Source organism: Gopherus flavomarginatus, chromosome 7 (assembly GCF_025201925.1).
Source record: "Gopherus flavomarginatus isolate rGopFla2 chromosome 7, rGopFla2.mat.asm, whole genome shotgun sequence".
Classification (NCBI taxonomy): domain Eukaryota; kingdom Metazoa; phylum Chordata; order Testudines; family Testudinidae; genus Gopherus; species Gopherus flavomarginatus.
This window is the reverse complement of record NC_066623.1, coordinates 80,279,714-80,302,204: the sequence shown is the minus strand read 5'-3', so window position 1 is coordinate 80,302,204 and position 22,491 is coordinate 80,279,714. Positions and strand designations below refer to the sequence as shown.

Sequence of the window (22,491 nt, the reverse complement as noted above, 5' to 3'; positions counted from 1 at the left end):
ATTGATCTACAATTGAATCATACAGGCTACTCTGAAGTGAGTTTTACTTTAGTATTTTTGTGCTTTAATACTTTTCCAACAATACATTTTCTCTTTCCACTGGAATTTTCTATAATTGTCTACATTTTTAGTTTCCTACAGTGTAATGACTTCTGCAAATGCATGTCTGTTCCTCAAAGGCCTTTCAAACAATCTACCAAACCATCGATGTGACATGGTAAAGTACACGTGATGCAAGTGACACATAAAAACAGATGGAAAAATCTTATTTTTATAAATCAAAGCTCTAGGAAAAAGCTCGCTTGAAAAGAAAAACAAGTTACCGTATATACTCGTTCATAAGCTGAATTCTTTTAGTAAAAAAAGGGAAGCACCAGAGAAGGGGGTCGGTTTATGAAAGGGTACAGAGAGGTAGAAGTGGGACACAGCCCCTCCCCACAACAGAGGGAGCAAGGAGAGGCAGCACAGCCAGCACAGCCAGAAGGGAAGAGGCGGGGCCAGAGTCTCTGCTTCTGGCCACGCTGCTCACCCCCCAGCCTCTGAAGCAGCTGCAGCTCCAGGGCTGGCAGGCTGCAGCCATGCCACTCGGCCCTGCACCCCAGAGCAGGCTGTGGCCGTGCTGCCCAGCCCGCCAGAGCATGCTGCAGCTGTGCTGCCCAGCCCTGCTTGCTGGACCATGCTGTGGCCGTGCCGCCCGGTCTGGCCCGCTGGAACAGGCTGTGGCTGCATTGCCCAGCCTGCCAGAGCAGCTCTAGCCAGGCCAGAGACATTCTCCCTGGGCCCTCCCAAGATAAGGTGGGAAGGGATGGGATGGGAAGAGTGTGGGAGTCCTGGGCTAGGGGTGAGGTCATGTGGGGGGGGTCACAGGGGTTACTCCCCTGACTTCCATCTTTCCCCCTGCCCCAAAAATTTCCCCACCAGTTGCTGTCACGGCCCGGCTTTGTTTACATGGCTGCGAATGCTTGAAGTAAACAAACCATCTCGGCCCACCAGTGGCTTATCCTGATGGCCCGGGAGCCAAAGTTTGATGACCCCTGAATTATAGGGTCAGCTTATGAACGGGTTATAATTTTTTTCCATTTTTACTTTTCCATTTTGGGGGGGTCGGCTTATAAACGAACTGGCTTATGATCGAGTATATACAGTATGTACAGTACTTCAATGACACTCCACTCTCTAACAAACCTACAGTAAGAGACCAAACCTCAAAATGATGTAGTCAATGATGCAGAGCTTTGGGTATACACTAAATGCAGGATTGGGCACATGTGGATAACATAATTACTGATGTTTATTTCATGGTATGTTGAAAAGAAATACGCAGACTGAGATATGCTATGACAAAGCACAGTACTAAGAGATCAGTGGTGGAAACATTTAAATGCATCCAAGATCTGACTGAAAAGATAAAAAAATGAATACTCTTTCCAACCATTCCTGAAACTACACAAATTGGAAGAGTTATCTGTTTGTTTTAGTTTCACTTTCAGATACTGTGTAACCCCTTTGGGGTTTACAGATCATGGCCCCTTTGAAACCTTTTCCTGAGGAGGAGGAAATGTTGGTTGTTCCAGGAGCCTGGAGAGAGGGAGAGTGGAAGGGTGTGTGTGTCTGTAGCTCCAGATGAAAGGGCTACAGCAAATGTAACCCGCACACCTCCTGGTGAGGTGTTTGGTCCCATCTAGTGGCACTGGGACCACCTAGAGAGAGAGAGAGAGATAAAATGAGTCTGCTCTATAGCCCTAGCTAACAGCCAGTTGGCTTTTAGCTCATGCTATAGAGGCTCATGCACTAAGCTCCAGAGGTCCACGGTTCAATACCGTCCACTGGGGTCTGTCGACGTTACACAAGCAGGCCCTCACCCAGCAAAGTAGCCGAGAACCTGCTGGAAGCCTGGGAAGGACAGAATGGCTGATCGGGGACACCCCAGGACAGGAGCCAGGAGGAGCATTGTGCTAGGGAGGAATCACCTGAGAAGGAGAAACCAGAGCTGGACACAGTATCACTGCTGGCTCAGGGAGTATGGGGCCATGAGAACCATACTGGAGCTTGTGATCTTGAATTGGGAATAAGGAGGGAGGTTGTAGCTAGGTAAGTGAGGAGGTTGTCGCTCTCTGTGGGTTTGCAGAGAGTGGCATAATTGAGCACCGGAGGGGTTTGTTGTTGAAAGTTTACTGGGGTGCTGAAGATGACCAGGAGCATCCAAGTCTCACTGCCAGACTGGAACTCTGCCCAGGACTCCTGAATACTGAAGCTATGTCTACACTACCGCAGTAAGTCGACCTATGCTACGCAACTCCAGCTATGTGAATAACGTAGCTGGAGTCGATGTATTCTTAGGTCGAGTTACCGCAGAGGGCGATGGGGAAAACTCTTCTTGTCAGGATTAGAGTACAGGGAGAGTGATCTGCTGTCGATTTGGTGGGTCTTCACTAGACACACTAAATCAACCGCCAGTGGATCGATCTCAGAGCGTTGATCCCAGCTGCAGTGTAGACATAGCCTGAGTGTAGACGCACAGCTCAGAGTCTGCCCTTTCATACGGTGGTACCACTGGGCCTAGGGGCCTCATGTTGAGTGTGATCCTGTTTTACCATTCCCCTTCTCTGCCCCCTTGTTGTTTTTTCTCCATTCATCTTCTGTAAATAAACATTTCCCTTCGCTGTATTCATTGTACTGTCCTGGTGTGCATGTAAGATCACTCCAGGGGGCTTGGAGCTTTTTCCCTGCTGCATTCCTGCGCACCCTTTTCTTGGCCAGAGCTGCCTGAAAACGAAACTCCATCTTGGCCACATGAGTGCTAAAGTTACAAATAGTTAAATTGTTACAAACAGTTAAATTGATCTGCATCTATTATAAACTTCCTTTATTGTACAAGCAATCTTGAAATTATACATATGAAAATGTTGTGCTCCTCCTCCCAAAAGGGAGGCTAGATCAAATGCACTTCTAAACGCTGAAAGGGCATCCATGATGAAGAGATGACTGGGTCAAATTTCAATGAATGCCATTGGACCTGGTGCATGGGCTTGCCACGCAGGGGTACCATTTTCAGCTGGGCTGTTCTCCATGTTGTGGGGAGCAGAGGCACATAGATCTGACTGCAGAGAGGCTGGTCCCTGCTGCAGGTGCCAGCATCCAAGGGCTGACCATGCTGAGATGAGCTCCTGACAGCCCACCTTACAGGGAGTTGCGACGCAGGGGAAGCCTATGCCACTGCCATTGGAGCACAGGTGCCTGGTCTGTGTGTTCCTGCCCATTCTGGACTGGGCTGCCAATTCCCTTCTGGGGACCTTGGGTGTGGGGGAAGCAGGGCTGGATGTGGGGTGGAGTTGCAGTTTTGGTTATATCTCATTCCATCTAGACATCAAATATGAGCGTCACTGTTGTTCTGATCAGATATTTTTGGACCCATCCTCTGCTGAAGGTTTTATGTTTTTTCCATCCTCTTCTACTTCTTCTTCTCTTAGACAGGGGAAGTATCTATGGTCAATATCATTTTGGTTTAAGAGCAGATTGCATCCATTTATCTTAAATCTATTCCTCACTGACTTCAGCTAGGCTGAAATAAGCCACTCTTAAACCGAAATAAGTGTCTACACAGGGTTTTGCACCCATTTATCTGAATCAGTTTTAAAATGATTTAAGTTAAACCAACACAACTTGCTGGTATAAAGAAACCCTGAGAGGGGAAAACAGGGCTTGTCATTGTCTCTGTTGAGGAAATGATGCTGGAAATGGATAAGCCTTGCAATGTTCTCTAAAGGAGGTGTTCAGACCAGTGTTCCATGCACAGAGCTCCACACTGAACAAGAATCACTTTAATCAGCCAATACTTAATTAGTATTAAAAAATTATTCTGAGTTTTCTAGGTTCAACAAGTGATTCTTTAATTAGCCACTCCAGAAACAATACCCATTCCACTCTCTGTGTATTTAGTTACATTTTAGAATTCTCCATTATCTTCAGGGACATGTCTACACACAAGATCCACCCCCCCACACACATACACAATCTGTATTTAGGAAAGTGCATAGCTCTTTACTTTGGTCTAGTTCAGTTCTAATTAGCGTCCATAAATTAAATGAATGTGTAGTTCTGAAAACACTCCCTTGTTGATCATACTTTTGTTGTAGACAAATATCGTACTAGAAGTAGCATCATATGATTGGTGTGTGTGTGTGCATGCGTGTGTGTGTGTGTAAGGGACATAGAACTGAAGTAGCACTGAGACTGTTACCCAGACAAAGTAGCTCCTTGATCCCTTTACCATAAAAGGAGAGTTTGAAATAGCCTAATAGAAGTTTTAAAAATTAATAAGCACTATTAGTAAAGCAGATAGACAAAACAACCTACAGGATAACCTCATGTACTCTTCTGCCTGTTTGATGCTAATACAGAGAGTTCAGGACTGGCTGAGAGGGAATGTGAACCTCCTATTGCTACTTCTTCCCTCAAAAGATTACAGGTTACACCACTATCTCCCCTCAAATCCAGAACATTTCACTGCACTTACTTGCTTCTGGGGCTAGCAGACAAACAGTAGTTTGGGATCCCAGGGGTATTCAAATTGCCAACTACCCTGATAGCTTTCAATAGTAACTGTAGTGTCAGACTTGCTATTAGAGATCCCATAAACTCCTAATACTGCGTGACTCTTCAGGGCTTATGCAAATAACCTCACCAATAAATTTGCCCAGGATATTTTCTTCACCTCAGCAAACCTGGGACTGGCCTTTGCCATCATTGCAGTTATCCAATAAGGCCAGCCACACACTGGACCTAATTTTCAGTGCCAAATGAGGTATTGGGAATGAAGGCACCATTGTCATGTTGTAGACCAGGTGTGGGCAAACTACAGCCTGCAAGCTGCACTGTGTGACTCGGCCTCGCTGCAACGCTCTGGCCGGGGTGCTGGGTTGCAGGGCAGATCACGTGGCTCAGCCATACTCCAGGACACTGGGTCAGGGACTGCACCACATGGCTCCCAGAAGTGGTGGCATGGCCCTGCTCTGGCTCCTACCCGCTCTAATAGGAGCTGCAGGGGCGGTGCCTGTGGATGGGACAGCGTGCAGAGCTGCCTGACCATACCTCCGCATAGAAGCCAGAGAAGGGACTTTCCCCTGCTTCCAGGAGCCACTTGAGGTAAGTGCTGCTTGGAGCCTGCACTCCCTGAGCCTCTCCCCACACTCCTGCCCCAGCTCTGATCCCCCTCCCACTCTCCGAACCCCTCGATCCCCAGCCCCACCCCAGAGCTCAAACCCCATCCTGCACCCCAACCTCAATTTTGTGAGCATTCATGGCCCACCATACAATTTCTATTCCCCGATGTGGTCCTCAGGCCAAAAAGTTTGCCCACCCCTGTTGTAGGCTAACTATCACCTCCTCCAAACATAAGTTTCCCCCTTCATTTAGATGCAACGTACATTATGTGTTCCTTCCCTGATTACTTATCGATCCTGCAGGCTTCCAAAGATACACAGCACAGAAGATTAGTCTCCACCCTAACACCTACTATCCACAACAATTGTCCTCCTCCTCTACATAACACAATGGTTTTCAGACAGCTGCCTGCTCAATGCAGGCAAAAGGCTGAAGTGCCAATGGACCCTCTAGGACCCATACTACCAACATCTCCTGTTAATGAAAAATCTATCACACATACTAAAGTCTGCCTAGTGCTTCAGAAAACATCAGCCAATGCAACCAACTACTGCAAACTAACATCCCATTCCTTAGCCATGACTGTGATGCCAACAACATGTAAAGGATGCACAGCTCTGCATTTTTCATCACTCAAAACAAGTGCTTGAGGGAGATTGGTGCCTGGATGAAGAACAGCTATTTCAAACTGAACAGAGGTGGGACCAAAAGTAAAGCCATCTGGAATTCCCTTCAGTGCTCAATAAGTCACAGGATGAAAACTCTCTGTTCCAAAGAGCTTACGCTGGGCAAGACAGAAACTGAAAACACAGGATGTATTTGGAAGCACAAATGCATTAACTTCATTTGCTTAACAAGGGATTTAATTTGGAAACTTTCTAGGTTAGAGGAAAAGGTACTACTTCACTCTTAAAAAGCTAGCCTTTTCCTGGGTCAGCACAATAGGTTATGGGGCATCCACTCCATCACTGAACATCTTAAGTGAATGGCTCCTAGCAACGAGCATGGAGATAACAATATGAACATTTGTCCCAATGGATCAATTATGCTAATGTGTCCTTTTTCCTACTTTGAGGTGAAATCTTTAGTTTTTAAGATAAATTACAGTTCTGTGATAAATTACTAATTATAATTTTTAAAGGAAAAAAACAAATACCTGTAGAACAGAAGCACCACTGTGGAGAAATTGCAGCCCACTCTCAGCTGAATCAATTCCTCCAGTTGCTAAGATGGGAAGTCCTGGAAGAGCATGAGCTATAGCAGATACTGCTCGCAGGGCTATGGGCCTAATAGCACTTCCTAAAGAAAATAAAAATACAGCGTTAGCATGTTGGAATACTCAGCACTTGGATATGATGTGTGCATGCCCATCATGGGATGGCAGTGTTGTACTAGACAAACCATTAATATCAAGAACTAATATCTAATTATAATATCTAAAAATATACTAATTTGTAAATCGACATGTATTAGGTTTTGAATAGTATTATTACATGTAAAAGTGTTAGGAACGTGGGTGTAATAACCCTAAAATTGCAGACAGAAACACTTGCATATTTAACTGGATAAAACATAAAACTTGGCTCAAACATTTAAGCATCTGTTTTAAAAGAACAAGGAACAATATAATTAGAAACAGAAAACAATTCCATACAGTAGATTATAGATATACAGCTCTAAATTTCTACATAAGGGATAAGGCTGCTGGATATTTTGGGTATTATTTAATACATGTCCCCTGTGGACACATTCAAGGATGTTGGTACCTCTTTAAGAAGCCCAGCTTTGATCAGATTACTCCCTAAAATTGCATGGTACTAGTCATATGAGCAAAGTTACTCATCTGCATGCACGTTTGTAGGATCTGGGCCTCAATTTTCAAAGTGGTACATGGGGATTTGGCCTCTCAATTTCTTGAGACCTTTATGGGAATCATGATAAAACCCTAGTGCACTGCTTAGACAATTTACTCCATTTTGTTTAAAGTATATTGATGTTACATGAGTATTAGCAAAAACATAAGAATACAGCATGTACTAGACAATAAGTGATCCTGGTTGCTGGCATATATTCAGCTATCTATATTTTTAGACTATTTGGGATGTATTTAAACTACTAAATGCTTTTTATATTAAATATCCAGCTAATTTAGAATAAAAATACAGTGTATTACAGTGGTGTCTTGCACTAGTGCAGGGACTGCACATTGCACTGGCAAGCAGTATAGGGAAGAGTACTTCACTAACAAGGAGATTGACTAGGGATCTGTCTAGATTAGAGGAAAAAAGGTGCTTGTTATATTGAGTAGGTAACTTGAGGTAAGTAACATGATATGAAACACCCCAAACACCTTGTGCAGACACGATGTAACACTTTTTCCACTGTATTAGCTGGGCAGGGTGAACTCCTGAGTCCCCATTTGATCTGCTCTTGGGGCAAAGGACCAATGGAGGCAGTCAGTAATAAAGACGAGTGGGGAAAGAAGGAGAGGGAGGACCAAGGAACTGCAGGAGAATGAAGAAAAACAAGGAGGGAAAGAGGCATGAGAAGAGCAGGATGTTTCCAGTTCCTCCATATGCCCTCCTCTGTTTACAACATTGTCCTCATTTCAGAAAGGAACTGCTCTCTCTTTCACCGCAGAGGGGTTTGATTATTGTTGTCTTTTACCCTTTTGTGTGATTACGTTTCTAAAAGAGAAACTCTGTAATCTGCTAGCTGGATTTTTAATCTGCTAAAGGAATAGTCTTTGACAACTTTTAATTTTCAACAGATAACATATTTATTTGTGTTACCAGAGGAAAAGCAGAGGCCCCATAACACTGAACGCAACACATGCACTCTCCTCTCCCTCTACTATCCTATCTGAAAGTAAAAATCATAACACATGCATACTACAGCCATAGGTAGCTGACCTGCTGGGGATCTCCAAAGGACCTAAGGTCAATCTAGCAGTCTGCCATCTAGAGAGTTGTCCACCCTTTTTCATGCATCACACTTTTTAATTTTTCTAAACAATCGTCAGCTCTAGTGTGGCAACTACCAACAGTATGTTGGTATCTGTTCACTGCTATCACAGCACACCAGGTATGGAAAATAGAGTGAATGAGCAGTACAGCTCTGCATATCAGCACAGGGTCTAGGGTCTGTGTCATAAACAGATAGCTAAGGGTTAATGTTCTTTTACCTGTAAAGGGGTAACACCAGTAACCTGAAACACCTGACCAGAGGACCAATCAGGAAACAAGACTTTTTCAAATCTGGGTGGAGGGAAGTTTTGGGTGTGAGTTCTTTGTTCTTTGTCTTGTGTCTGACCCTCTCGGCTCTGAGAGTGATCTTTCTGTCTCCTGGCTTTCTAATCTTCTGTTTCCAAGTTATAAGTACAAAAATAGTAAGACAATAAGGTTTATATTGTTTTCTTTTGTATTTACATGTGTGTAGTTGCTGAAATGTTTTAAATTGTATTCTTTTTGAATAAGGCTGTTTAGTCATTTTTCTTTTAAGCAATTGACCCTGTATTTGTCACCTTAATACAGAGAGACCATTTTTATGTCCTTTTCTTTCTTTTTATATAAAGCTTTCTTTTTAAGACTTGTTGGAGTTTTTTCTTTAGTGGGGACTCCAGGGAATTGAATCTGCAGCTCATCAGGGAATTGGTGGGAGGAAGAAGTCAGGGGGGAAAATCTCTTTGTGTTAGATTTACTAACCTGACTTTGCATACCCTCTGGGTGAGGGGGGAAGTACTTGTGTTTCTAGGACTGGAAACAGGGAGGGTGGAGTCCCTCTGTTTAGATTCACGGAGCTTGCTTCTGTATATCTCTCCAGGAACCCAGGGAGGGAACACCCGGAGGGGGGAAGGGAAATGGTTTATTCCCCTTTGTTGTGAGACTCAAGGAATCTAAGTCTGGGGGTCCCCCAGGGAAGGTTTTGGGGAGACCACAGTGCGCCAGGCACTGTATAGATTCCTGGCTGGTGGCAGCTTTACCAGGTCCAAGCTGGTAACTAAGCTTGGAGGTTTTCATGCTAACACCCATATTTTGGACGCTAAGGTCCAGATCTGGGAAAAATGTTATGACAGCCTGTCAGTTTGTTTTAAACAGGGAAGCTGGAGTTTTCCAGCAGATTTTTCATTTTCAAAAGGACATTGTTTGCCAATGTAAGTTTTCCAACAGAAAACTGAAAATTTGGTTTGCTTTAACCATTTCAAACCCCCTCTTTCTTCAGCTGAGGTTGCCTCCAGCAAAATGTCACCTCCTCCTAACAAACCACTGATACAGGCAACACTGGGCTTCACAAACAGGCTGTCTGACAAGTCTGTCCCGTCAACACACATTACAAAATCAGCATCCAAGACAGCCTAGATAAGTTGTCTCTACTGACATCTGCTCCTGACTCAGCACATGAATTATCTTCTTGAGTTATGCCATCTCCAGCTGCTTCAGCACTGATCCCACCTCATTATTTACCGACCTGACATCTTCTCCCCCCTCCAACAACTGAACTCTGTTTTTTACATCACATCCACACCTGGGTGAAAGCAGCCTTCACACTGCCAGATAAGTCTGCCTCATTAATGTACGTCTTCAAGGTATGCTGGATGTTCTTGAATATCTGCATTATTGATCAAGAATATGAGGTGTTATGTGCCATGCACAGGTACCCTTTTTTGCACTGAAGTTATGCCTTGCTCGATCAACAACGTTAGAGAGGTTACAAATGATATCTTCACCATGAACATTTGTAGAAATATGAATGGATAACTTAGCTCAATGTGCAGAAGAGATTTTTCTGCCAGTACTGATGTGTTTTGGGGGCAACTGAATGATTGTTCACAAAAGTTGGGAATTTTAATGAAAATCCATAACAGAACCTAAGATGACAGCAAAACAGAATCACAAAGAAAGCGGACAGCTGGCACCGAACTTTCTAGTGGGCACTAATGGCGTGATATCTGCAGTCCATTTAGCCAGATCAATCATAATGAGATTGAAAGATTAGCTGTAAAAGATACAATGGGCACTTGCTCTTAGACATTGCACAGCACCATTGCAGGGATGATGGTCAAGTCTTACAGAATGACTAAGCTCAGAATGATGGCATCACACAATAAATAAATGCATGACAAATTTCTTAAGTCATCTAAAAAGTGGACCATTACGCAAGCAAAACCATTCAGAAGTGAGCTGATCAAGAAATAAGCATACAAAATGCTTCAACAACTCAATCTTTGTGAGCAAGACTGAAAATGAACATAAGAAATGCCATATCAGTTTTAAACATTGATCCATCTAGTCCTAAATCCAGTCTCTGACAGTTTCCAGAAACAGATGCTTTGGAGTAGGGTACAAATAACCCAGAAATTTCTAATCTACATCAGTTAAACGCTGGTTTATGCCTCGAGGCATTAAGGTTTATTCTCCTTCAATTTTTTAAAATATTGACGCAACTCTGGATGTTCTCATTTTTCATATAAATATCCCGTCCCTTTTTAAATCATGTCAAACACTTGATATCTAGTGGCAATGAGTTCCACAGAAGAATTCCACTTTATGTGAAGAAATGTCCTTTTCATCTGTTTTAATTTGATGCCTATTTAAATGAATGTCCCCTTGAACAATGGATACTGGGGAGAAAGGAACAAGTGACCATCTGTTAAGTGCTTGCACAATAAAATAATTGGAAAGAACTTCCTTCAGCTTAACAAAATCAGTGGTGTGACTCCAGCAGCACAGCAGAGAAGACAGTGACTGAGCTGCAAGCTGTGTGGATCTCATTGGATTTATAGGTTGAGGCTTTGATGGAGCTAGTGTAATGAATGGATATTTTTCTGGAGCTCAGACACTCATTTCCAGTGAGTTACCAGCTGTCTCTATATCCACTGTGCAAGTTGTTTAAATTTGGTAATCAGCAAATCTAGTGATAAATGTTTCGGTACAATTTCAAAGGAACAATATTCATCAATAACTCAGCTAAAAGAACAACAAAATCATGTCAACACTGCTTCTAATGACAGCAAATAATTGGCTCTTATGACATTCAAAGGATTGACATGTGTGTCATGGTTATTCCAACATTTTTTTCTTAGTATTCTGGAGGGCACAAAAGGAACATACAAGGAGCTGTAAACATTTTTCCTTCACACTTTATCATTTTACTCAAAACACATGGAAGCCTTCTTGTGTTGCAGAAAAAGTGTCAGGTCTAGAACACAATGCACCATAATTGACTGACTTGTGGCAAAAAAATATACTGTATTTTGAAATACTGAAACAGAAAAAAAGGAATAAATAAATAAAGAGTGATTTAAATAAATATTTGCAAAAGTAAAAGAAAGGGCAATGATGTTGGCCTAAAGTTTTATTTTTATGTGAATGCCAAGGGAGTTGAAAGGATAATTGGTCCTATTACGGAAATTTATAATGGCCTCTTGATGAGGAAGGAGAGATACAGGAGGACTGGAAGGAAGCAAATATAACTCCAGTCTTCCAACAGGCTTTATGGCAGAGTCATGATATAACACGAAGAAAAAGTCTAAACCTAGCGACAGGCAAGAGGAAATACAAACTAACAAAAATTCGTCACTAAGGTTTCATAGAATGGGAAATGTCTGGTAAATCATATGGAATTTTAAAAAAATTAACTATGGTCCCAATCCAGCACCATGTTTCAGCACTTGGGACTTCAATGAGATTACTTCCATGCTTAAGGTTTAGTACATGACAAAGTGATTTGATGTATTGGGGTTTATAATTCCAGTAGGTCAGAGTCAGTAGCTAAGAGAGTTGCTAGCACAACACTCCTTTGATAGCAACATGACAGTGGTTATCAAGGGCTGGATGGGGTATGCCATATAGCTTACTGTAAAATAAAGAACTAGTTTATGATATGCAAAGCCCATTTATCCAGGCCTCAAGCACAGGACCAGGATTTGAATGTAAGAGAGAGAAATAGATGTACCCCTCTAATTAAAATGCAATACACCTGCTATTATTTAAAACTAAACAATAAAAAAAATCCTAAAATTCAAAAAACTATTCATTTTTCTGCTGTATAATTAGGGTTTATGCGTTGGATTTTATTTTAAAGAACAGTCAGTGTTCGTGATTAAAATGGAGAGAAGCCAAAAAAATGCAGCATAATAAAATATATCAAGTGTCACAGGCATTATTTTATACATCAAATAATCTCCTTCCCCTATTTAGTGCAAATAATTAGAACTGTGCTTCCGCTGTGATAACAGTGAACAGATACTAATACAGTGGTAGTAGTTGCTACAGCAGAGATTACAGTTGTTTAAAAAAAAATGCTGTTCTCTCCTGGGAGGAGGGAGACTTCACCTCTGTTGGAGGAATTAAGGTGCTTGCCAAGAATTTACTGGTTTTGTTCTTGGTGTCAATGGGGCTCCTTTTCACTGTTAGCGTTCAGTCTTGCAACGTGTTGAGCTCCTTCAGCTCTGAAGTTATGGGGAGCTGAATGCACTTGGAACAGTCAAAAATTGCTATGCACCTTGCAGAATCAAGTGTGCAAGGCCAAACCCAATGCACTTTGAGTTCAATAAAAAGACTCCCATTGATGTCAAGGACTTCCCAAGCTATCTAGTTTCATCTGGAAGCTCTGATAGCTCTCAGTCAAATTGGTTCAGCTGTTCATCATCACATCTACCCACCAATGTGAAAACAAATCTCTGTATCTCAGAAGTAATGGAAATTAGGCTTGGTACACATTTACACTAAGGCCACTTTTCACAACTCTGGCAGCATAAAAGGGACTTAAACTACAGCCACTTTAAGGGCACTTTACACTGCCAGAGCAACTGTAAGGGGGCCTTAGGATAAACAAGAATCAAGCCCTCCCTCCTTTAAAAAAAAAGGTCAATGTGGGAATTCCTAACTCGTGTGACTATAATGGCAAAGTTATACACAAATACTGTATAATTATTTGTATTTTTCCATATATTTATTTTTCTACCATATTGTTTGAATCTTGAAATTGTATATTTGGCCTTTTTAATTCAGCTATATGCACTAACGAAAGAAACAGACAAACAAGAAAACTCCTAATATCTATCAAACAGTAGCTGGAATAACACTGAAATTAGGTCATAATTCTTAGTTGTGTTCTTTGTATAAGAATGTAAAATTTAGTTTTAATTTATTTATTTTACAGTAATTACACTGGGGATCTTCTTTACAAATGTAAATTCAGATTTGTACTACAGTAGAATAAACTTTACAAAGAAAAAAGAAGTTGATACTAAGTATTCAAATTATTTGTAATGAATAACTAATATTTTTGACGATTGCGCTGCTATGAAAAGAAAAACAAAAAACTACCCATCACCTCCCTCTCTCTGCACATATACATATATATTCTAGCAAGGTAGTTGACACTGTTATCTTTCAGAAGCTAAGTTCATAAAACCAGGGAAGGGAAAAAAAAAAAGAATGAGATAGAGAACACATGTGAGAGAGTAAACATCAGAGTAAGGAAAAACATGGTAGAATGGGAATAGATCTGGGAAAGTTCACCATTCAATTACTGTAAATATTCAGTTTCTGTAAATAGTAACAGAATGAGAAAGTTTGAAGATTAGGCAAAAACAAATAAAGGCAATCTAATCTGATCTAAAAGGAACATTCTGCACATGCTTGTATTGTATAATCCTGATATTTAAAAGAAACTTTATATGGATAATCCATATTTTAAATAACTCAGACAAATGTACAAGACAAGATATTTGCATCTAATTCATTATTTGTCATAATTATTCTATATATTCTTTCTCTCTCTCTCCTGTAGGTGGCCACCATAAACTAGACTTATCAAATAACTCATTAGCAGGGTTTTCAATACTGTCATATCCAGATAATTAGCAATTTATTTAAATAACCAATTTCTGTGGAAATAATTGCCATGGAATGCCCTGAACCTACTTTTTATGAACTATAATAAAAATGTTAAAATAATCCCTGACATTTGCAAATGCCATTAGTTCACCTTTCCTTTTGATAGTGCTATGGCATTATGTTTAAACAATTACCCGATAATGCAGCAGTTTAATGAAATAGTGCAGCAAGCACATCCTTCAAAATGGCCAGTGAATGCATTTATATGCAGAAGAAAATTCAGTGAACAGACATGTCTGGAGAGAAATATGATATACAGCTAGTATAAAAAACCAGAATGAAAGCTATTAGTACCACATAATGCTCAAAGTACTAGTAAACAGATGATGCACCAAAATATCATGTTCAAGATGGATGTGGTGTATAGTTTAGGCGTACAATTCAGAATCTGATTTATCAAGGAACCTGGATAACTCTTCTATCAGTGGCACCTATCTCTTCCAGAATCAGTTTAGTCCATCTCTAATTTATATAATAACAGCTATTACCAAATTTACTAATGAATTATTTACTGATTCTAGATCTTGTTAACAAAAAACAAAATTTTTGATTTTTCAGTGTAGTCCAGCATATGCCATTTTAGTAAACGCTAGTGTTCTCCAAAATAAAGAAAGGCCCCGGAGTATTTATATTCAAAACTTTTAATTACACATTCATGTCTCAAAAAGAATCTTTAAGGGAATATTTGCTGTATAGGCCACATCAGATTGGTGCCTACAATATCTTAAATAATTAGCCATCATCTTTAAAGCAAGGACTGACTCTGACTGGTATTTGGTTTTAATTATATTTCTGTGGTGAAATCCCAGCTCCATGACGTTAATGGCAAAATTCCCATTGACTTCAATGGGGGCAGGATTTTACCCCAAGACTTCAGAACTAGGACTATACCCCTGCTACATTTAGGACAGTGTCTGGGTCACTGCAGTCTGCTACTCATTTTTGTTCTCAGCCAGTTAGGTCCTCCAGAGGAGATGGAAATGAAGGAGAGTCTACATTTTATTTGCTAATGGTTTGTCTTTTCCTTTGCCTTGTGTCAAAAGGCTGTCCTTCAGGATTTTAATGTTTTTTAGTCCATTCTGTGTATATCTGTGAACACCAATAATTATTTTGCCCCACTTTCTCCCTCAAAACAAAAAATGAAAATGTGGTAAATGATGGCATCAATTATGATCAAAAACAGAAAGAAAAAGTGGTCTTTTCAGTCCTCCCCCACCCCCGTTCTTGAATTACTAGTGATGATTATTTATGAACCTTCCATTGTAAAGTTCATAAAATCACCAGAGTTCTTATTCAATAAATGTTTAGTTGTCATAGGAGATTTCTTTAAATTAACAAATGTTAGATTTGGGGCGCAGAGAGAAAAGGAAAGTTTTTCTTACCTGTAAATGTTATTTCCCCAGTGGACAAGATCAGTTTCTAACTTGATAGATTTTCACTTACATCACACTTGAAAAGAAAGGAGGAAACAACAGGGCTGCAGGATTTTGGGGTGCTCATACAAGGACTTTGGAGGGTGCTCCTAATATACCCAGCCAAGAAAGTTACAGTATTTACTATCATGCATACTAACAATCTGGGAAATGTGAGTCACCAGTGAGAACAAAACTGATTAGAGAAGTCAAGCTCAGGTAAAGGGAAAAAAAATTATCCAGAAACACAGGCAAGTCTTTGGGGGTAAGGACCTTCTTTTACTCTGTCTTTTGTGGCACCTACCAGAATGAGGCCCTGATCCTGACTGTAAAATAATACAAATAAAAATGGCAATCATCACTGAGATAAACTCCCAAAATAGCACTAAGGAAGGAGACATCTGAGGAATATTTTGTTCATTAGAGAAACATCATTCACAGATGCCTTACAAGATAGTCTCCCAGTGGATAGGTTGGTTTCTAATTAGGTAGGTTCTGTGCCTCATTCACTCAACCAAAGTGTGCAATTACTTCTTTTGAACACAAAGTACATAGACACTACTCATTCTGAAGCCTGAAGCTGCATCTGCAGATAGCTACTGAGCTGAACACATCTGTATATCTACACTTGGAGCTGAAAGTGTGATTCCCAGCTTGTGCAGACATAGTGCCACTAATTCCCACCAAGCTAGCATGCTAAAATTAGTCGAGTATCTAGGGAGTGGCAAGTGGCAGCATGGGCTAACTGGTAACTCGTTACAAAACCACCTGAGTTCTGTGGGTACATACTTGGAACAGCCAGCCTGTGCTGCCACTCACCGCTGCCTGTGCTACACTGCTATGTTTAGTGTGCTAGCTTGATGAGAGCTATATCTGTGTGAGTTGGGAATCGCACCCCCAGGCCTAAATGTAGACATATTTTTACTAGTCACACAGCAGCTGACAGATTGGCTCTAGGGGAAGCAATGCCTCTATTAGCCTGGGAGATGGCATTAGATATATTAGAATAGGCTACCAGACAATGACTACCCTGGACAATATGGCTACAGTTCTAAAAAAACATTTAAGTGTGTATGTCTAAATTCATTCCTGTTCAACCAAATATTTCAGCATATGCTTAACTCTAAGCACACAATGGGTCTTAACCCTGTGTCCAAGAGCTTGGTGGAACAGTGCAGGACTGCTGAACTGGGACCTTTAAGTCCCTAAAATAGATTTTAAAATGTTAACGCTGCTGAGAACATCTGTGACAACTCCTCGTGATGATAACATCGGTGGTGTTCAAAAGGCTTTAGACATACATTAATTCATCTAGGACTGCTCCCAGCTGTTTGGTGAACAAGCCTATAAATGCAACAGAAAATGAAAGAAATAAGACCCAAAAAGCTCAGAAAGCTCAAATACAGGGTTTCTTTCCCCATTAATGTACTCAAACATCAGAGTTTTCAGTCTTATCTATTCTATGTATCTGTCTCATCCAGTTGCTAGTGGTTTAATCATTTGAAGTGTAACTAAAACAAACAAACCACCACCACCATCAAAAGACTATTGATCTGCTAGGAAGACAAGAATATAAAACTATTGTGGGACAAATGACCCCATTTTAGTTGAATGGATTGTTTGCCAATGCACTAATGTAAAAATATGTACGCTCAATAGACAGATATATTTTCATATTCACATATACATAAAACAGAGTGGATGACACGTCCCCTGATAAAACCTGTTATTTCAACACTTCAAGTAACAAGTGTTAAAATAAATGGCTCATCACACACAAGTGTTAAAATAAATGTTTATTTCAACACTTTGCGTGTCATACCCATGTATTTCAACACTTTCCATTTCTCAAGACGCATGCAACCAGGAGTTGGAGAGATATAGATAACACAGGACAATTGAAAAAAGTCTGTGTGGTATATCATGATTAGGAAGCTCTTTACAAATTAAAATTATAAGTGGGAGATACCTTGAAAGTACTGGGAATCTGTATGCACTTGTAACCTGGTAGGCTCTCACCAGCCCAGGAAAGAACCATTACCACACCTGAGTCAATTTCAAGAGTGTATCTCATGTTCAAGAACATAAAACTAATGAGTAAAACAAAGCAATCTCCTGACCAGCACAGGCTGCAGTGCCTTCCAAAAGGATTTTTCCTTGCCCTGGGAAATAAAACACATGCTTCCCTCAAAACCTCTGCTGAGTCATGTGCCAGGCAAGTAGACCTTAACTCTTTCATGGCTGTTTTATCTCATCACAGTGCAATTTTATTCAGAATCCATACATGTATTTATTTTAGATCTCAGATTTTTCTGCACTCATTTCATGGGAGTGGAGGCTGATTCGGTTCACATGACTGCACCAAGCATTTTATGATTTGAGCTGTGCAAAACTTTCATTTAAAATTGAAAACTGAAACCAGGCAAAAATCACCTTGTCTCAGGTTCTGAGACAAACCTGAAATTCAGGCCAGATTAACAACCTTTCAATGATTAATCACGTGTTGCAAGAATCTGGTCTTATTTATGGTTTAGGATGTGAAAAGATGATGGCTTCTGCCATGGCATGGATTCAAAATCAGGCAAAACATGGCAGCTTTTGACTTGCACTTTGAAATTTTTGAGTAGAAACACAAAATGAAAAAGCAGGTGTTGATTCACATGAACCAGAACCAGAACAAATCTTGTGGGGACCCTGAAGACAAAAATTGGCAGTTTACTGAAGTTATAATCCAGGACTTGAATTGTGCAATGGTGGGGAAACAGCTGGATTTTTTGGTGTTCTGGCCTAGCCCCAGATAGAGCTGCCCAGAGTAGGGGGCAAGTGGGGCAATTTGCCCCAGCCCCCGGGCCCTGCAGGGGCCCCGCGAGCTGCTCTGGGTTTTCGGTGGCACTTCGGCAGCGGGCCCTTCAGTCGCTCCAAGTCTTTGGCGGCGGGTCTGTCAGTGCAGTGGAAGACTCAGAGTGAGTGAAGGACCCACTGCTGAAGTGCTGCCGAAGCCTCGGAGCACCACCCGGTGAGTAAAAGAGCCGCAAGCAGCAGAAAAAAACAAAACAAAAAACGTGACTGGCGGCACTTAGGCTGCTCTACCACCGCCGCTTCATTCTTTGGTGGCAATTCGGTGGCGGCTTTTTCCCTCCAAGAGGGACCTGCTGCTGAATTGCCACCGAAGGCCCTGCCCTAGGCCCCCTGAATCCTCTGGGTGGCTCTGGTCCCAGCTTCCAAGACTGGTCTCTTTTTTACTTTTTAATCCAGGACCCAAAACTATCTGTGGTTTGGAAGTAGCAGCTCTCAAACCACAGGCCTATTCAGAACTTAGAGTGCTGATTTGGCATCTGTCTCTCTCTGTCTCTTTCTGTCTGCTTTCAGGAGGAGAGAGCAAAATGCTGAAAGAACCAGTGCTCTTTTCTTTGGCCTTGTGGCTGCTCAGCATTATTGGACCATCTTTGTTCCAAGTGGAGAGAGAAGAGAAGCCACTGACTTGTTTCTGACCTCATGGCACAAGCCTTTCTCCTTTACATGTGCTAAAGAACCACCACAGTGTATTACCCATCTCCTTTACAGAGGAGTCACTACGGGTGCTGAATGGTTTAGAAATGCTGTCCATAGCTCTCATTTTCTAGCAATACAAATAACAAGCAATACAAATAGTGATTTGCACTCTCAAGACCTACAGAGGCGGTTTCCAGAATACCTGGGGACACCATTATCACAGGCTTTCAGGAGAAATAAACCACAATGATATGATCAAATGGATTTTTCTTCTAGACTCCCTCACTGTTCCTTCAAGCCAGCAAGAGGGTCTGGAAGTTCCCTCCACTTTCAGATCTACATCAGGTTTCCAAAAGAAAAATACATGGATTTTTTAAATCACAGCATGTTCTAAAAGCTGTGCATTGTAATTAGAAATGCACACAGGTCCACACAAACTGAAACAAGAGGGCCCCAAATGCCCTCCGTATGTGTGTCTCTCTCTGTCACATGCACACACCCTGCATGAACACAAACAAACAAACATGCCTTCCAAGCACACTCTCTAACCGCTTCTTCTGGGGAAAGCCTTTCCCCCAAGTTGCAGAAAACATTTCCTGGTAGTTTCAATCCAAACAGCCTGAGACAAAGACCTCTCTGCATATTAAGTGGTGAGGCCCATGGTCTGGAGTGTAGGAAAAGGCGTGTGGCTCTTTAAGAGTTAGAATGCCAGAGTGGCTGGCTGCAGCTGCTTCACCCCAGGTCAGCATGGGAACAATGGCCTATTTCCCCCCACCTCATCCCAAGCAACCAGAGGACGAGATAGGAGACTAGTTGTGTCCAAGCTGGCGCAGGAAAAGCGCTCTTTTACCTGGACCAGGTGGAGCAGTACCCACCCTCCCATCCACAGAAGTGGTAAATACCAGGTTTTCTCTTTACCTGCTGTGGGCACTACTCTAGCCACTCCTTTCTTGGGGAGATGGGAAGGATTTTTTTCCTGCAGCACCAGATTAGCTAAGGTGAGGTGGGGGTTTTGCTGTCCTCACAGCAGGTTGGGAGCTTAGTTGAAGTGGGAATTAGGCTATGATGTCACAACTCATTATGTATGTGAGAGGCAGATGTCCAGTGCAGGTGTGCTGCAGGGAAGGGATACGGTGATCAGATAATATGGACTGCTAAAGGAGTTAAGGGAGGTATTCTTTAAAGGAGTGGAAATGGGGGAGGGGATGCTTTGGGGTTCCTATGACTGGTATGGCAGTGGGGTTGGCTCTGTATCCCTTCCCTTTACAGCCTCCTTTAACTCTCATTTGAAGGGTGGGGATGGCAGAGTTCCAGGAGTGGATTGGCTGGTGACCAGGATAGGGAAAGGGGGAAGGCTGACAGCAGTCCCTCCTACTGCTGGTATACGTAAATGATTATGGAATTACCTGTACCGTATGCTTTTATCTGCTAGGTATTCCCAAGCATTTAGGAACCCAGTTGTGGCCAAATTAAACCAAATCCCTTGTCTCCTGTTGTTCTTCTACCACAGCCGGACAATGGGAGTGCAGCAAGCCCCCACTTTTGCGCAGTGTCTTTTGAGAACAATCTGTGTCAACAGCACAGGCAAGAGAAAGCAACTACATAGCAAGAAAATATTCAAAAACCTCAGTGAGCCATCCCAGGATAATATTTTTTGATAGCTTGTAAACCTGTACAACTGGCAAAAGGACAGGTCTTTGGAAACCTCTAACAATCATGGGCAGAAGGCTGCACAGATTCTAGCAAGAGGGATGTGGCCCTAGGAGGGCAAACAACTCATTTTGTGGACTGTTTATTTTGTTGGACTTTTGTTTATCTGGGAGGGAAGAGCTGTTTATTGGTTTGGCTGGAGGGCTAACCTAAATTAAGCTACACAAAGCAAGGAGAGACTCTGGCAGCAACATATCTTGACAATGAGGAGGAGGACTAGTGTTGATCAGTGGCTGCCTCTAAGGAATGAAAGACGAGACTCTGCCTCAGCAACCTACAAACAAATTCACTATCTCAAACCAAGCAACTGTACAGTTACAGACTCTATACATACATCTCTCTCTCAGCACATATAGTATAAAGTTATCTTCCACCAGTGTCACCTTTGGCAGATAAAATACTATAATCATTTTATACCTGAATGGTGTGCAATGCAATGAAAGTTCTTCAGTGGAAAAAATACTATGTTTTCACCCTTTTACTTTCTTCAGCAGTGATTAGTTCCAGAAAGATGAGGTATCATCATTCCTCTAAAGGCATCGTAGGATATAAGATTGGTCCTCAGAAGTTGGCAACATATAATAAATGTGCTTTATTCCTAAACATCAATCAGTTTCAAGAATGGCAGTTGCTTGTAGAATATTAATAATAGAAATATTCAGCTAATAACTACCACAGCATTAAAACACTGGATGACAGATGTGAAGTGTACTTGTATAATTATGGTTTTATAACTAGATACATCAGTTCCTAAATATTTAGTTCCTTACATTTCTATATTTTTGTAATGAAATTTACATGACAGCAAAAACTAAACCAAGAGACAGCTGGTACCTCTGCCTTTAATTAAACTTGGGTATTATATGTAAGGATGGCAATTTCCCAGAATGACTTGTTTCTCTAAAGTGATAAGAGTACAACATACAGCCTAAATCAATAAAAAAGAAACATGTTGAAAGACTCATGCCATTATTTTAGCTGAGCGTGTTTAATTAGCAGAAGGGTATTGGGTAATACCCTAATGGAAAATGGAATAGTAGCACGTCTGAGCTACATAATCTATTAGAGAGTCAAGGTGGGTGAGGTAATATCTTTTATTGGTCAGTAGTGTAAAAGAACCTTAGTCTTCATTTTTTCTGAACTATAAAAATCTCTGGATATGTAATAGATGATAATAAATAATGTTAGTTTATATAAGTCCCACTTATGACCAACCTTCATAACAATGGTCATCATGACAGTACTGACTTCAAGATGGAACTTTATACTATATTTTGATTCTGGCTTTTGCATTAATGACAGTTATAACAGGATTAATAGACCTAAGGCTTAATTGTTCAATTTATTAAGAAGCAACACTAAGGGATACAGGGAAATACCAGTGCACTGCTCCATCTGATCATTTTAATCATTGTCCAATGAAGACATCTCAAAGGATAAGCAAGGAACTTAATTTTCGCATATATTCAGTCTCCTGGCCTCCATTAAAAAAATACCCAACAAAATACAAAACAGCCCCTAAGAGTGCTGAGTGGATGTCTTCTTTGAAACACTGTTCACTGATGAAAACTGGGCTGAATTAACTTAAATCCATGGGTCCACCAAGAAAACATCCATTTGATCTGAAAATAGACTTTAGAACATCTCACTGCTACTGTAATAAGACTAGCAATATTTGCTGTTTACATAACACCTTTTGATATCAGACAATATCAAAACATTTTACAAAGGTACTAGAATCTCGTATTACAGAAAAGGAGACTGAGGTGCAGAGGGGAAGAGTCAGGTGCACAGAGCTCAGATCTCCCTTG

At 41.2% G+C, this 22,491-nt stretch overlaps 1 protein-coding gene and 1 long non-coding RNA gene across 4 annotated transcripts in view; one reads left to right on the top strand and one right to left on the bottom strand.

Annotated features, from left to right (window-relative positions):
- DPYD (dihydropyrimidine dehydrogenase) overlaps nt 1-22,491 on the bottom strand; it is a 616,437-nt gene that overhangs the window by 71,734 nt on the left and 522,212 nt on the right. For all 3 annotated transcript variants that reach the window (XR_007775327.1, XM_050960937.1, XM_050960938.1), the window contains exon 19: nt 6,320-6,462. Coding sequence is in view for 2 of the 3 variants with exons in the window: in XM_050960937.1 (XP_050816894.1) it covers nt 6,320-6,462 (143 nt within the window). In the remaining variant the exon portion in view is untranslated. The remainder of the gene's footprint in view (nt 1-6,319; nt 6,463-22,491) is intronic.
- The window catches only part of LOC127054796 (uncharacterized), a 37,538-nt gene that overhangs the window by 4,860 nt on the left and 10,187 nt on the right, over nt 1-22,491 (top strand). The window lies entirely within an intron of this gene.